The sequence below is a fragment of the Salmo trutta genome, chromosome 24, assembly GCF_901001165.1.
Source record: "Salmo trutta chromosome 24, fSalTru1.1, whole genome shotgun sequence".
Lineage (NCBI taxonomy): Eukaryota > Metazoa > Chordata > Actinopteri > Salmoniformes > Salmonidae > Salmo > Salmo trutta.
The window spans coordinates 14,033,635-14,048,695 of record NC_042980.1 but is presented as its reverse complement, the minus strand read 5'-3'; the positions used below and the strand labels follow the sequence as shown (position 1 = coordinate 14,048,695).

Genomic DNA, 15,061 nt, shown 5'->3' with positions numbered 1-15,061 from the left:
TAATCTATATTAATTTGATTTACTTCGAGAGTAATTGGTTAGACAACGAAACAACACAATGCTGCTTTACTATTTTACTAATGTTGACAATACCTATCAGCTGTCTGATGGACAACGCAATGTGAAATCACGCGCTGATGAGACAGTCCGGTTAGTGAAATGATGCAGATTCCAGGGCGCCCGGTTTAATAAGGGATTTATCTGGAGGGCAGGGGTCGGGGGAGTGACGGTATCTGGCGTTGTGTACGCCCCTTTCTGTCAACTAGCGGGACAAGAAAGAGAGGCAAGCAGCAGCATCCCAGTCCCTAGAGCACCTCCATCTGCCCTGCTTCATGAGGAGCTGGACGGAACAGCCGGGACCCAGCATCAGAATGTGGAGAGCAGTGCTTGCAAAACTTCTTATTATATTGATTTTGTGTACTTTCCGGTGTCATTCACAAGGTAAGAGTCTTCTAAACTCATTTAAACACAGCCTTTACTGTGAACCTGCTATGAGATGTTTCTGTATATTTGCCTTCGAAAAGGAAATGTCAACCACTTGTTGCCTAGACAATAACATCTATGCGGTAGTGTGGCTGATTTGTAGTTATTGGGAATGTTTTTTGAGGACATAATTTAACTAAAATGTTGATAGGCAAACAATAATCTTGTTGACAGCCATATTCGATTGTTTGCCTATCTATCAGAACAACAAGCCATGTAAGTTAGCCATGTGTGTGCAATGCGTGGCCTGTTGGAAATGTTGGGCACTTTGTAGGCCTATAATAAATTGATGTGCAATTTCTTTAAAACAAAATCAGATTGTGGCAAATCTACAAACTCCTTGGTCAGTTATTTTCCCAGCCCTACAAATATTTTTGTGGGGAAACAAATAAATACAGAATTTATTAATATAGTTTACAATATTTAAATTATTGAACAAAACTATTTTACTCTAAAGCATTATTAAAGCTTGTATTGCGTAAAAAGCCTCCCTCAGACAGATTTGAAGTTCTTGGATAACTTTTGCCTGAGCTTTGCCGTTGCTAGGTAACAGACGCGGGCATGTGATTTGCAGACAGTCTGTGTGGACTATAGCTACTGGTACAAATACTAAGAAGAACTCAACAGCTTGCCTAGTGCGCAACCCATAAAAATGATAACTAATGACATAGCTGTAATTTAAGAGCCCATTTTCTTTCAAATTTTGTAGAAACGAGTCATATATCCGACTTGATAGATCTGAAATACTCTTGTGTTTTTCTTGTAGGCCTAGTTATACCCTAGGCCTACTGCTGAAATTGTAATCTGCTTTCTTTTTGCTCAACCCTGAGTATGTAAGCTCCTTAGTGTGAATCAAGCAACTAATTACGCTGCAGCTGCTGCTGCATGAAAGCGACCATTTCTACCTAACGAACAACGGGCAAAAGAGGTCATGTAAACAACAAGGGGAATGCTCTTGCAACCTCACATGTAGACATCCCAGGTTTAATAGACTATGTTTCTTCTTCATTTTTACCAGCTGTGTTGAGTTAGGCCTATATAGTCTACATTCCAAGACAATACAAAATAATGAAGTAATACAAAATACATGAAAAAAGCCACAAATATTTTCATCAAATGTAGCAATTTACATGATCCAGTGGCATTTTGTAGTACACAATATGTGCAAGCTGAGGATCTGAGCTGTCTTGGTCAGAATTAATTATAATATTGAATCAAATCAGGGCTTTGTCAGCATTGTCAAGTTAATAATTAGCAGGTTTGTCCCTTACAAATGAACAATGATGTACCAACGATTTGTCTCCTCATAGGTTTAAAAAAGCATTCAAGTCAACAGGTAATCAAAGTCATCTATTTCAATCGATGCCAAATGTGCATTTCCATGGCTAGCAACAGAGCATCATGCACTTCCTGCATCTTTTGCAGTTTGCATCATGGCACCTGTTGAGCTCCTTAGAAATGTGAGGCAGGAATGGTTGATTTATTCCAGATTCATTCAGCATGTTTGAGAGGAAATTACTAAAAGGGCTTTGGTGCAGGAGGACAGGTTACTTTCTCTAATCCATTGAGCCTAATTGCTGTTGGGTCAGCTTGATGATCTTTTAATGTGTGACAGACAATCTTTTGTTGCTCATTATCAAGAGGCTTTGAAAGTGTTGTAAAATGTGTGTGTCGGCATAATGGATAATGTGACACACTTGCAGGGCGATTTAATGTTACAGTAATGGGTAACAAAGGAACTGGACTTGGTGGTTGAATAACCTCTGTCATGGCTAGTTGACCATCTTTTGCTAGCGTGCAGATTGTGGCTGTTGAAAACATGTTTTTGCTGGTTAATTGTATGAATATTGGGTGTCTTTCAGTGTCTTTCAAACCTCAATCATTTGCCACGAACAGCCTTGGTCATTCAGGGTCTTATGAGAAATATGAGTGATTGGTTTAGAAAAAAAATGGATACAAAGTAAACCAGGATCAACAAGATGTTCTGTGTCAGTGTTACACATGTTGTATAGTACAATGGGAGTTGGGCTTGTCTTATTAACATTTCCCCTACTATCTCAAATAGGTGTTTTCAGCTTGTTTCTCTCAATAATTCTGTTTAACCTATTTTTAGTTTATTTGTGTTACAGCATGTCACAACAAAAAACACTTGTGGGTTGATGTTGAAATTTCACATGGTGCAAAAAAACCTGGCCAGCATGTGCATACTAAACCTTACACATGCTGTGCCCTTTTCCGGTTTAGGCCTAAATCCTTGGACAACGGTAACGCTCTATTAGTGAACAGAAGTTGGGAACAGAAGTTAGCACAGTTGGCTTAAATGAAAGACTAATCCTTTCTCATTATACAGCGCTGTCAACCCAGGTCCCAGACTATTATGTGATGCATAGGGTGCAATGTTTAGGCTAACTCAATGCTCATGTTGTGTTGAGTGACAGTCTGTCAGAGACAGTGAACCCAAACATTTGACCTCCCGCAGTAATGCAGTGTAACGTCTCAATTTCTGCTGCTTCCAATATATTTCTAGTAAAATGTAGCTTTACACATAAAAAAAAAAAAATCAACGAAGTACAGCTTCATTCCTCACACACTATTTCTCGCCTCCATTTGGACCTATGCCACTGCCAAACTCCCTTGGGCTTTTCTCTGTTTTGTGTGAGGCAGTAACAGCCAAAGTCAGTTGTTCAGCAGTTGACTGCATTCTATTGCATTGATTTCCATATGAAATGGAGCAGCAGCACTTCGCTCTGACAGGATGGACGGCTCCAGCGCTCCACGCTGCCAGCCGTTTTCTCGACACACATTCAGAAAGTGCGAGGGGACGTACCAAAACAAGGCGGTAGTGATGAAAGAGGCTACACCTCTTTCAGAGACCCGACATGATTGGAAAGAGATGTTTTGGAGAAGGGAAAAAAAATAAAAATTGGGGGGGGGTTGTAGGAAGCTATACTGTATTCTGTATTCTGCTATCCATCTCCATAGTCCCTTTGGCGTGTTGACATTTCCAGTTATGAGGTTTCAGCCCCTGCTGGCTCTTCCATTGTTCCATTGTGATTTCACAGTGGGGTCTGAGGCATTGGGAGGCATCGTTCTAATGAAAATTCCTCTGCTGCTCCTCTTTGTTTGGCAGTAGTAGGGCTATTTTTCACTGTGGATGGTGTGGGGTTCTCGCCTGCTGTGGGTTTAAGATGGCTAATTAGAAAAGACATGGTCAGAGAGATTAACAAAAAGAAAACAACAAACTAAACAAAACAGTCAAAACAAAGACACTAACAAAAAAGTACCAAAACCTTAGACAACAGATTCCTAATAGCATATTTGCATCATATTGGCCACTTTTCTCTTAACTTTCTCTTAATAGTCTCTATTTTGACCATTGTTAGTACATTTTGGCTTTTAAAAATCAATTTATCAATTTTTTCCTGAAGGATAACTGTAGTTACTCCGATGACTTAAAAAAAAGACTATGGCTGAATGTAAGAGCAACTCACAATCATTGAAAAGTCCACTTTAGTCTGCCAGTCACCTTTCCCAGAACTGATACTGGCAGGAAACACTGCCTTCATTTGAAGGACTTGGGAAGATTGGTTTCCTTTTGGCAAAGGTTGTTGAAAGCTGTTAACCTAATGTATAGCATACAAGGGATTATGCTCATCCCCATTGTTGCTCGGAAGTCTTAGGAGTGTCCTTCCTCTTTTAGGAGTGTCCTTCCTCTTTTAGGAGTGTCCTTCCTCTGAACTTGAAGTCCAGTGATGCCTGTTATATATTATATTTTCGCTCTTTAAAATGTTTGTTTTGTTTTGTTGATTAGCTGGTGGACATTGACACATGCAATCCTACTTCTGGGTCAAGCAACGAGTGATAATGGTTTTATGAAATTTTAGACAAAATTAATCACTATTTTCAGTATTATCCTTGGAGTTGTCAATACACCCATGGTTTTCTTCTGATATCTACCGTATATTGAAAAATGTTACATATTCGGAGTATAATGATTGTAATGGCAGGGTGCATGTTCAGGGGTACAGAGATAAACCCAAATGTCTTTCAGTGGTGTCACTGTGGTGCTCCGATACTGTATGCACCGTTTGTCTTACCTGCCATGTTACAGATGATGCTGAAACCTTCGGGATCATTGCCTCGCAACAAAGGCACCCTTTGAGCTAATGGGGGAGCAATTTTATCATTAGTAAACTGAGCAGGAAAAAGGCTTGCTTCCCAATTGGCTGCTGAAGGAGTTAAATATGAAGCCCATTTGGCTGGCGTAGTTTAAAAGACGTTTGGTGTTGTCGGCTAATTATTCTGAGACAAGACCTCATGATATGAGAAGCCCCTCACAAGGCTTTTAGTGCAGTAGCACAGCCATGACCCCACAACTCAAGTGGAAGTGATCCATCTTTGAAGTGCCCATTACATAAAAGAGATGATTAACTACTGACTCGTCTATAATAAACTGTCTGCTTACACAAAATGTGCCAACTGAATGGGCTGAGATTTTTCAAGTCAATTCATTACAATTTATTATGACTGTTTGAAAAGGAAGGAGCATTTCCTTTGGCTTTTGGCATTTGGTTCAGTAGTGGTCGTATTGTAAGTGTTCTTTTTCCACCTGTCAGAGGTTAATGCTTTGCCAGACTTGTTCTATAATAAGTAGGCGGGATCATAATATGTGTCCAACGATACCACTTTGGCCTTGAATAGCTCCTGGTGTCAATGTCCTACCAAGGATTCATATCATCAGCCGATGCTTTGCCAGTTTATCTTTATTTTAAATGAGAAGAAGAAAAAGACAGAGGGTACGTGGGCAGGAGTTTCCTGAAAGATTTCAACTTATCAGCACAAGATCAAAAGACGACATCGTACTAATGCTCAGTAGAGTGAGTTCCATATGTTTAGCATGATGGTGTGGTGGGATTGAAAATTCTTATTCCGTTGCAAAATTGTCCGGTAGGTATATTAAACATGTTGGTTTATTTTTGTCTGCAATTGACCAGTGTCTTCTTCTTTTGCATGTCCTTATCATGTAACGTGCTCATATGCCTTTGGAATTTGAAGTAATTTGCTGATAGCTGTGGTGGGAGAGAAGCACTACATGAAAGGTTGTGCTAATAGAAACCCAGTGCACATGCTGATTGGTGATGGTACAGCTAGTTGGTGCTATGAAAATACCTGATTACAGGCATATTTGCTTCTAGGACAAGGACGAAATTGTGGTGTAGATATTGGGGGGGGGACAAACAGTAAACAGGGGGGTTAATTTTATTTAGCATTTTAAAACACATTTCCTCCAACCTACACAGTTTGACATTACTTATTATGCCTCTCTTGAGGGGTATATCGAGGGGTATTTTGAAAACACAGTAAAGGTGTGACCTCCTGGGGGCCCCCAACCAAAACATATTTTAGTTTTTTGTATGATTTTAAATCAATTATTGTGGGGGACGAATCGACCTGTTCTGTATATTGGGGGGTATATATCCCCCCATCCCCTGTGGCAATTTCACCTATGTTGTAGAACTCACAATACATGTATTAATACATTTTGTATTACACAATGATCAATGGATATCCCCATTGACACATTTATATTATGTGAAACATTTTCATGAATCATTGAAAAAATATTTTATTGTCCAAATTTGGAAATGTAATGTTTTTTTTTAAATTAAGTATTTTGTGTGTCATTTGATTAGTGAGGTGGGAATGTTAGATTCAAAGATTAGAAATCAATGTCATTGCATTTGTATTACTGATTTTATTTCTCACAGTGTTGTTTGTTTCTATTTCCATGTCTTCAGTTTGTTTTGCAACTGAGGTGTAAAACCTTTCTCTTCAGCACATATTTGACCAACCAGGGAGTGTGTTTAAAGGTAGTCGAAAAGACACCGTAGACCACCAATCACCACCTTGCATCTCTCTCAGCAAAGAATTTGGGTTTAAGGGTTGCGGTACCACCTGGTACCACTATTTATTCCAATTACATTTCTGACAGGGAACAGCATTTGCCTTAAATCATGTCAGAGAGAAACAATCAGAATTGCACATTCCAATTCAGATCGGTCTGACAGAACGCTCTGCCACTGAACTATGCTGCCTCAGTCGATATCTCCTGGAAAACGTCAGGGAAGGTAGAGTGGTGGTACCTTATCTCCTCAGATGCCACTCAGTGAGAACATCAAAAGGAGGCTTGGGATGAGTGTGCTGAGGGTTGTATAACTGTCTGGAGGATGGCTGGCACGCTCATCTCCAGGCCATCTCGATGCTGTTACCAGCATGCTTCATCAATAAGAGACATTCCCAAACACACTTAACACTGTTTAGATGTTTTGAAAAGAGACGCAAAGAGTTCCAATTATTCATGAGAAATAGTAGAGAGGGAAAATAAGAGCGGAAATGATTTCACATTTCTTACCTAATTAAAAAATACACATGATCATGATCAACTGATTAAGAGAATGGAGAGTTATGCACCTGGGGACTGAAGGTATTACAAAAAAGTTTGGTCCAAAATATGGAATGAAGAGAACTTTAGTAGTAATAATGTCTCCTGTATGAAGGTTGTGAGACGGGGCAGTTCCGGTATGGGACTGGCCGATGCGTCCCACAGGACTGGCATTGTGATGGGAACGTGAAATTATGTAGACAACTCTGATGAAGCCGACTGCCTTGTGTAACCTCTCATTTGGACTGCGCTGCTTTATTACCTTCTTCATTTCATCAGGATTTATCAAATGTACTCACGTTTGGCTGTTAAAGCATTGCTTCTTCTTATCTTGTGTAAGAATCACCTGGCATTGTCTTACTTAGACCTTCAGGTTAATAAGTATTTGAACACAATTTGCATCATTTTGGCTCTGTACTCCACCACAATGGATTTTAATGGAAAACAATCAAGATGTGCTTGAAGTGTAGACTTTCATCTTTAATTTAAGGGTTTTGTCAAAATGATTGTACAAACCGTGTAGGAATTCCATAGCCCTCTAATTTTACAGGATCAAAAGTAATTGGACAAACTAACATAATCATAAATTAAATTAGGAGTTTTAATACTTGGTTGCAAATCCTTTGCAGTCAATGACTGCCTGAAGTCTGGAACCCATAGTCATCACCAGATGCTGGGTTTCTTTCCTGGTGATGCTCTGCCAGGCCTTTCCTGCAGCTGTCTTCAGTTCCTGCTTGTTCTTTGGGCGTTTTGCCTTCAGCAAGTGAAATGCATGCTCAATTGGATTCAGGTCAGGTGATTGACTTGGCCATTGCATAAAAATCTCTTCTTTGCCTTAATAAAAAAGTATTGGGTTGCTTTCGTAGTATGCTTCGGGTCATTGTCCATCTGCATTGTGAAGCGAGTTTTGAAGCATTTGGCTGAATCTGAGCAGATAATATAGCCCTTAACACTTCAGAATTCATCCTGCTGTTTTTGTCAGCAGTCACATCATCAATAAATACAAGGGAACCAGTTTCAGTGGCAGCCATACATGCCCACGCCATAACACTACCTCCACCATGCTTCACAGATTAAGTTGTATGCTTCGGATCATGAGCTGTTCCTTCCCTTCTCCATATACTTCTCTACCCATCATTCTGGTACAAGTTGATCTTTGTCTCATCTGTCCTCATCTGTCCATGTTCCAGAACTGTACAGGCTTTTTTAGATGTTTTATGGGAAACTCTAACCTGGTCTTCCTGTTTTCGAGGCTTAGCAATGGTTTACATCTTGTGGTAAACCCTTTGTATTTACTCTGGTGAAGTCTTCATTTGATTGTTGACTTTGACACAGATACGCCTACCTCCTGGAAGGTGTTCTTGATCTGGCCAACTGTTGTGAAGGGGTTGTTCTTCACCAAGGAAATAATTATTCTGTCATCCACCACAGTTGTTTTCCGTGGTCTTCGTGGCCTTTTGGTGTTCCTGAGCTCACCAGTGCGTTCTTTCTTTTTAAGAATGTACCAAATAGTTGATTTGGCCACACCTAATGTTTTTGCTATCTCTCTGATGGGTTTGTTTAGATTTTTCAGCCTAATGATGGCTTGCTTCACTGGCAGTGACAGCTCTTTGGACTTCATATTGAGGGTTAACAGCAACAGATTCCAAATGCCACACTTGAAATGAACTCTAGACCTTTTATCTGTTTACTTGTAAATGAACTAATGAGGGAATAACACACGCCTGGCCATGAAACAGCTGAGCAGCCAATTGTCCAATTTCTTTTGGTCCCTTAAAAAGGGACATATTAAAAGCGCTGTAATTCCTACACTGTTCACCCAATTTGGATGTAAATCCCCTGAAATTCTGTGCTTTCAGCTCATATTCATTATTTAATTTCAACTCCAATATGCTGTGGTAGACAGCTTTAATAATAATAACTTAGTCAATGCCCAAATATTTATGGACCTGACTGTACATATTGACTGTTGTTGCTGAGAGTATGGAAACTAAAATGGGATGTGCTGTGTGTCTCCTTAGCCCATGTAACGTGATGAGAGTCATTTCCAGTGTTCGAGTGACTTTACAATAGAGGGAGTCAATACACAATTACTGAGTAGACCATACAGTGTACAAAATATTTCATTTAGAATTTTCACCAATGTGACAGATGTCACGAATGTAAACACAGGACTCTATGACAAAGGCAATTAAGATGTAGAGAACTGTTGCACTTGTGGTTAAGTTGCTCCTCAATCTCTCTGCAGCTGGTAGGAGATGCTCCAGTGAACAGTTCAGCTGCACCAATGGGGCCTGCATCCCAGGGGAGTACAGGTGTGACCGGCTGACCGACTGCTCCGACGGGGCTGATGAGACAGACTGCCGTAAGTCCTCCAGTGTGGCTTACTTACCTTCTTGCCTCAGGCTCCTCTGGCATTTTAATCAATTTGTAAAATGAATAGGCTCGCTGACTGACAGAATGGCCACAATATGCTTCTTGTTGTCAGAGGTTGATTGCAGATTCCTTGGTGGATTAGTCAAGCTGAAGTCAGCTGCTATTCCATTATTGTGCAGACATGTTAGACTCACACTTTGGTCAGAAAAAATGCCAAGGCTGTTTGTGGTGTAAATAGAAAACGTACCGTAAGTGTTTTTATCCTCCCATTAGCTTTTAGCATTTTTTCTTATACATAATTCCGTACAAAGCTTTATATTTCAGAGGTAAATTGCCACCATGACTTCATGGGGGAGCAGCCAAGGGTATATTTCACATGTAACCAGGTAGTTCAATTGGGGTGGGCCCTTCTACTGTTAATGAGATTAAAAGGGGGTTAGAGCTGCTAAGATAATGATCTGCTAGCAGCGGACTGTTACATTTGGCTAATTGCAAGGGTGTAAAACTTCTTAAGGATCGGTGTCCCGCTGGCGGGACAACTTCCGGTGAAACTGGAGGGCGCGTAATTCAAATAAATTCTAATAGTTATTATGGATTTTAAACATTTAGGTACATATGTCTTATATCGTCTGAAAGCTTAAATTCTTGTTAATCTAACTGCACTGTCCAATTTACAGTAGCTATTACAGCGAAAACATGCCATGCGATTGTTTGAGGACGGCGCCGCATATCAAAATATTTTTCCACCGGCACAGGTTTCATACATTCACATATAAAGATTAAATATTCACTTACTTTTTGAAAATCTTCCTTTGATTTGTCATCCAAAGAGTCCCAGCTATAACGTGTAGTGTTGTTTTGTTAGATAAAATCCTTTTTTATATCCCAAAATGTCTGTTTAGTTGGCGCCATCGATTTGAGTAATCCACTCGTTCAATTTGCAGAGAAAGGAATCCGAAAATCTACCCTTAAACTTTGTTTCAACAAGTCAAAATACGTTTCTATTTACTCCTCAGACACCCTAAAATGTAATCAAACTATAATATTTCTTACAGAAAGAAGTATGTTCAATAGGAAACTGATTTTAGCAGGTGCGCAACTTCCTCATGGCGCGGAAAAACACAGATTTCCAAGACTGTGTCCTCTTACAAAAACTGTTATTTCTTATTCGTTTTTGAAGTTACAAGCCTGAAACCTTGAACATAGACTGCTGACACCCTGTGGAAGCCATAGGAATTGCATCAAGGGAGCTATTTTACAATAGGATTTTCTCCTACCATATCTATTGTGTTATATTCTCCTCCATTATTTTAACATTTCTACAAACTTCAAAGTGATTTCTTTCCAAAGGTACCAATTATATGCATATCCTGGCCTCAGGGCCTGAGCTACAGGCAGTTTACTTTGGGCACGTCATTCAGGCGGAAATGGAGAAAAAAGGGGCCTAGCCCTAAGAAGTTCATTAATGCTTGAGTACATGAGAACTTTATATAGGAATGTTTAAGACTACTGACATTTAAAACATTTGACGTTTGACATTTGAAACATGTTTAAGACTACTAGAGACATTTGACGTTTGACAGGGGAACGGGTTATACACCTCTTTGAACAAATAATTTGTTTTGGGAATTGATGCTGATTCTTTATATTCCTTGAACATTCCACAGATGGGTTTGTTCTATGTCAGTCTAGTATGATTGGCCTGTTCTGGCATGTTCATTTCCTTCTCAGACTACCCTGAGTGTACAGAACTGAGGTGTGCCAACGGTGCCTGTTATAACCAGACTCAGCGCTGTGACCAGGTCGTGGACTGCCGTGACGGGTCAGACGAGTCCAACTGCAGTAAGTGTCTACGTCTGGCCGTGTCGCATGATCACGCATTCAGCCAGACCCTCTACCTGAGCAGCAAGGTTGAGATGAAGAACTTATACATACAGTCAGTCGCTGAAGGGGTTTTGTGTCTCCTTTATACAGCACAGCACTGCAGCAGTGGCCTGTTCCAATGTGGCAACGGAGAGTGTGTCCCTCAACGCTACGTCTGCGACCATGACGACGACTGTGGAGACAGGAGTGACGAACAGAACTGCAGTGCGTACCTCTACCCTCCTTGCACCATATCTGCTATCTGAAAACCTTGAGTCTGCAGCTCTTATCTTAACTCCCCAGATAGATTCTCCCCCTAACCTGGACTTAATCTGACCTTTCCTATGTGCTCTCTCTCTCTCTCTCTCTCTCTCTCTCTCTCTCTCTCTCTCTCTCTCTCTCTCTCTCTCTCTCTCTCTCTCTCTCTCTCTCTCTCTCTCTCTCTCTCTCTCTCTCTCTCTCTCTCCCTCCCTCCCTCCCTCCCTCCATGTAGCCTATCCCGCTTGCAGAGGGAGCTACTTCACTTGCCCCAGTGGTCGCTGTATTCACCAAGTCTGGCTTTGTGATGGAGAGGACGACTGTGAAGACAATGCAGATGAGAAAGGCTGTGGTACGGATGCTACACAGTTCCACCTCCCCTTCCTCATGCTAGTTCCTTTGGTCAAATCTCTCTTGACACATTTCTAATATTGGACACAGAGCCATGAAAAGGAAACAGTACGCAGGTTCAGTGGAAGCACACTTTAATGAGTGAGAAACGCTGTTGTGTATGAACCTGATTCACCTCTGGTCTCCATGGTTGGTATCGGCTAGGCGCTATGCTTGTGCACCTTGAAGTGTGGTATTCAAATGCCTCTTTGTGGCACAAGATGGCTCAGCCCTCCAAAGAGCTTTAGAATTCCTCCACACTGCTCTGAAGAGTGTGTTTTTAGAGGATGGGCAGCAGAACCTTCCGAGCCCCAATGTGACCCTCTCGATACCCCCCCCCCCCCTCCAGTGTTTTCCTAGACAATGAAGTTTGAGTCACAGTGCCCTTGAGTTCAGCCTGTGAATTCCTATGAAGATAAGTCTGCTGTCTTCAGTGCATACCTCACACACTGTTGCTGTTTTCGCAAAGCACGAATGTGGCATGTGTACAACTCCTGTGCTGTGGTTCCCGCCTGTTTTTGCTCTCTATTGTCTCTGGTGTGGTCAAAGGCAGTGAAGATAACTTTGTTTTCTCTGTAGATGCCATACCACGTGAGTGCTATCCTGGAGAATGGCCCTGTCCGTCCTCGAGCCTGTGTATCCCCATGGACAAACTGTGTGATGGGACAGCCCAATGTCCAGATGGAGAGGATGAGACCAGCACCACTGCTGGACGCAACTGCAGTCAGTAACAATACAACTAGTTTAACATACACACGCATGCACACACACACACACACACACACACACACACACACACACACACACACACACACACACACACACACACACACACACACACACACACACACACACACACACACACACACTAACCTTTATTTTGAAAAGTGACATTGGGAGTAATGTGCGTCTGTCTGTGGTTGTCAGGTATCTGGAGGTGTGCCTCGCTGAGCTGTGAGCATCGCTGTCATGCGTCCCCCGAGGGAGGAACCTGCTCATGTCCTCCTGGATACATTGTCAACAATAACAACAGCCGCTCTTGTATCGGTGAATACTGATACATTCACTCATTGACATTGAAAGAACTGGAAACTCAGGCTACTGGAGGTAGAATATGGGATGTGTGCTTTTGACTCATTCAGTTTTTTATCATTTTATTCTTGGGTGAAGACTTTGATGACTGTACAATGTGGGGCGTCTGCGATCAGCTCTGTGAAGACAGGATGGGAACCCATCGCTGCAGCTGTCGAGAGGGCTATTTCCTAGAGCAGCACCGATACTGCAGCGCTAACATCTCAAGTGAGTGGCCATGGTTGAGCTTCAATATACTTCAACATATCAAACCCATTCCTCCAGGCCCAAAGCCTTCATCCCCTCAGCCCAGCCTCCTATCTGCCAGCCCCTGCCAGCCTGCTCTGCTTTCTGGTGCATTGTTGCGCACCGAGTGTTGTTTTAGCCAGTCGTTTGCTTCTGTGGACCAGTGAATGACTATTGACCAAGAGACAGACCCCTCTGCCTTTGATCATGAGGCTAGCAGCAAGGAGATATTTTATTTGTTAGTAATACAGATCAAATTATCTTGGCCATATGGGTTCCTAAAAATGACATTAAATGGAATAAATGAAAATAAAAAAGGTTCTACCATAGATTTAGATTTGAATCAGGTATCAAAGCTGACTGACTAAAATGTATCGTTTTTTATTCACTATCTCTTCTACTTCTGTGTAAAATCATGACTCATTATTTGGGTAAAGTCAAAAAATAAATGTTTCTAACCAGAGATGATAAAATGTCTGATATTGTCTACTGTCTGTAGCTGGAGTACCCTCGCTGATCTTCTCCAACGGCCGAGACCTGCTGATTGGTGACATTCATGGGCACAGCTCACGCACCCTGGTCCATTCCCGGAACAGAGGCGTCGTTGTCGGGGTGGACTTCCACTTCCACCTCAAAAGAGTCTTTTGGACAGATACTATTCAGAACAAGGTAATACTGGTCTTTGAATTCTCAAATACTTGATCCAATCCCCATCATGAATGGTTTCCTCTGGCCCTGTTAAAGGAATCAGTGCATCGCTAGAATTACCTGTACAGTAGACCATAGTTACAGTCCACAAGATAGAAAGACATTGTTTGAGGAAATGCTTGAGTTGTACAGGAACCTGCCCCCCCTCAAAGGAGAGGGAATACTTTGACAGATCTCTTAAGATACCACCACTGTTAATACTGTACAAATGGCAGACCTGATGGCTTCAAAATGACTGGGTCATAATAAAGGGGAAGTAGAAAAATATCTAATCAGAAAAACGGATACTGTCTGTTTACAATGTTTACATAGCTCTGTGTACTTTTTTCAAACTTTCTTATTTTCAAAGTGATCATGCAGTATTTTTTATCTCCATGTCCACCCTGTTATGTGCATTCTTTGGCCAGCTCAAAGGGCTTTGTTCGGTCTCTTGGCTTACTGTATGGTTTGAACCCCAGCCATGAGGCTGAAAAGCAGGAACGTACCAGGAGCGGGGTATCTGTGTAGATCAGCTACCTCCATGGCAGAATGACAGCTGATTTAAAGTGGGGGGGACCACAAACAGGGCATGTGAACATACTGGGGAGGTTAAACTAGCAGGCTACTTCCACATCTTCAGTTTCTCTTTAAACAGGTCAGGTGAAAATCCTGTTTTTTAGACGTCTGGATCTCATTTCAAACGAGCCAGAGCTGTAAAGAGCACTATCCTTTCCTAGGTGCCAAGGCTCCAAGCCTGAGAAACTGGTGCCATCTTTGAATCGGTAGGGTAGAGGTTTCAGAATAATACCTGACCGGCACCACTCACCACTAGGCTACCTGCCGCACAAAATCAAATCAATCAAATCAAATGTAATTTGTCACATACACATGATTAGGGGCAGCAGGTAGCCTAGTGGTTAAAGCGTTGGCCCAGTAACCGAAAGGTTGCTAGATCTAATCCCCGAGCTGACAAGGTAAAAATCTGTTATTCTGCTCCTGAACAAGGCAGTTAACCCAAAGTTCCTAGGCCTTCATTGTAAATAAGAATTTGTTCTTAACTGACTTGCCTAGTTAAATAAAAAAAATGTAATTACCAGATGTTATAGCAAAATGCTTGTGGTTCTAGCTCCAACAGTGCAGTAATATATTTTAATTTTCTTTAACCTTTATTTAACCAGGTAGGCCGGTTGAGAACAAGTTCCCATTTACAACTGCGACCTGGCCAAGATAAAGCAAAGCAGTGCT

The 15,061-nt window shown here is 41.5% G+C and overlaps 1 protein-coding gene across 5 annotated transcripts in view; it reads left to right on the top strand.

The window, feature by feature from the left end:
- The first annotated feature begins 201 nt into the window (after window positions 1-201).
- LOC115160736 (low-density lipoprotein receptor-related protein 2) overlaps window positions 202-15,061 on the top strand; it is a 62,381-nt gene continuing 47,521 nt past the window's right edge. For all 5 annotated transcript variants that reach the window (XM_029711086.1, XM_029711084.1, XM_029711085.1 and 2 more), the window contains exons 1-9: window positions 202-441; window positions 9,174-9,290; window positions 11,033-11,143; window positions 11,276-11,389; window positions 11,658-11,774; window positions 12,392-12,535; window positions 12,740-12,859; window positions 12,983-13,111; window positions 13,629-13,798. In XM_029711086.1, coding sequence (XP_029566946.1) covers window positions 333-441; window positions 9,174-9,290; window positions 11,033-11,143; window positions 11,276-11,389; window positions 11,658-11,774; window positions 12,392-12,535; window positions 12,740-12,859; window positions 12,983-13,111; window positions 13,629-13,798 — 1,131 coding nt within the window. In that variant the 5' untranslated portion in view covers window positions 202-332. The remainder of the gene's footprint in view (window positions 442-9,173; window positions 9,291-11,032; window positions 11,144-11,275; window positions 11,390-11,657; window positions 11,775-12,391; window positions 12,536-12,739; window positions 12,860-12,982; window positions 13,112-13,628; window positions 13,799-15,061) is intronic.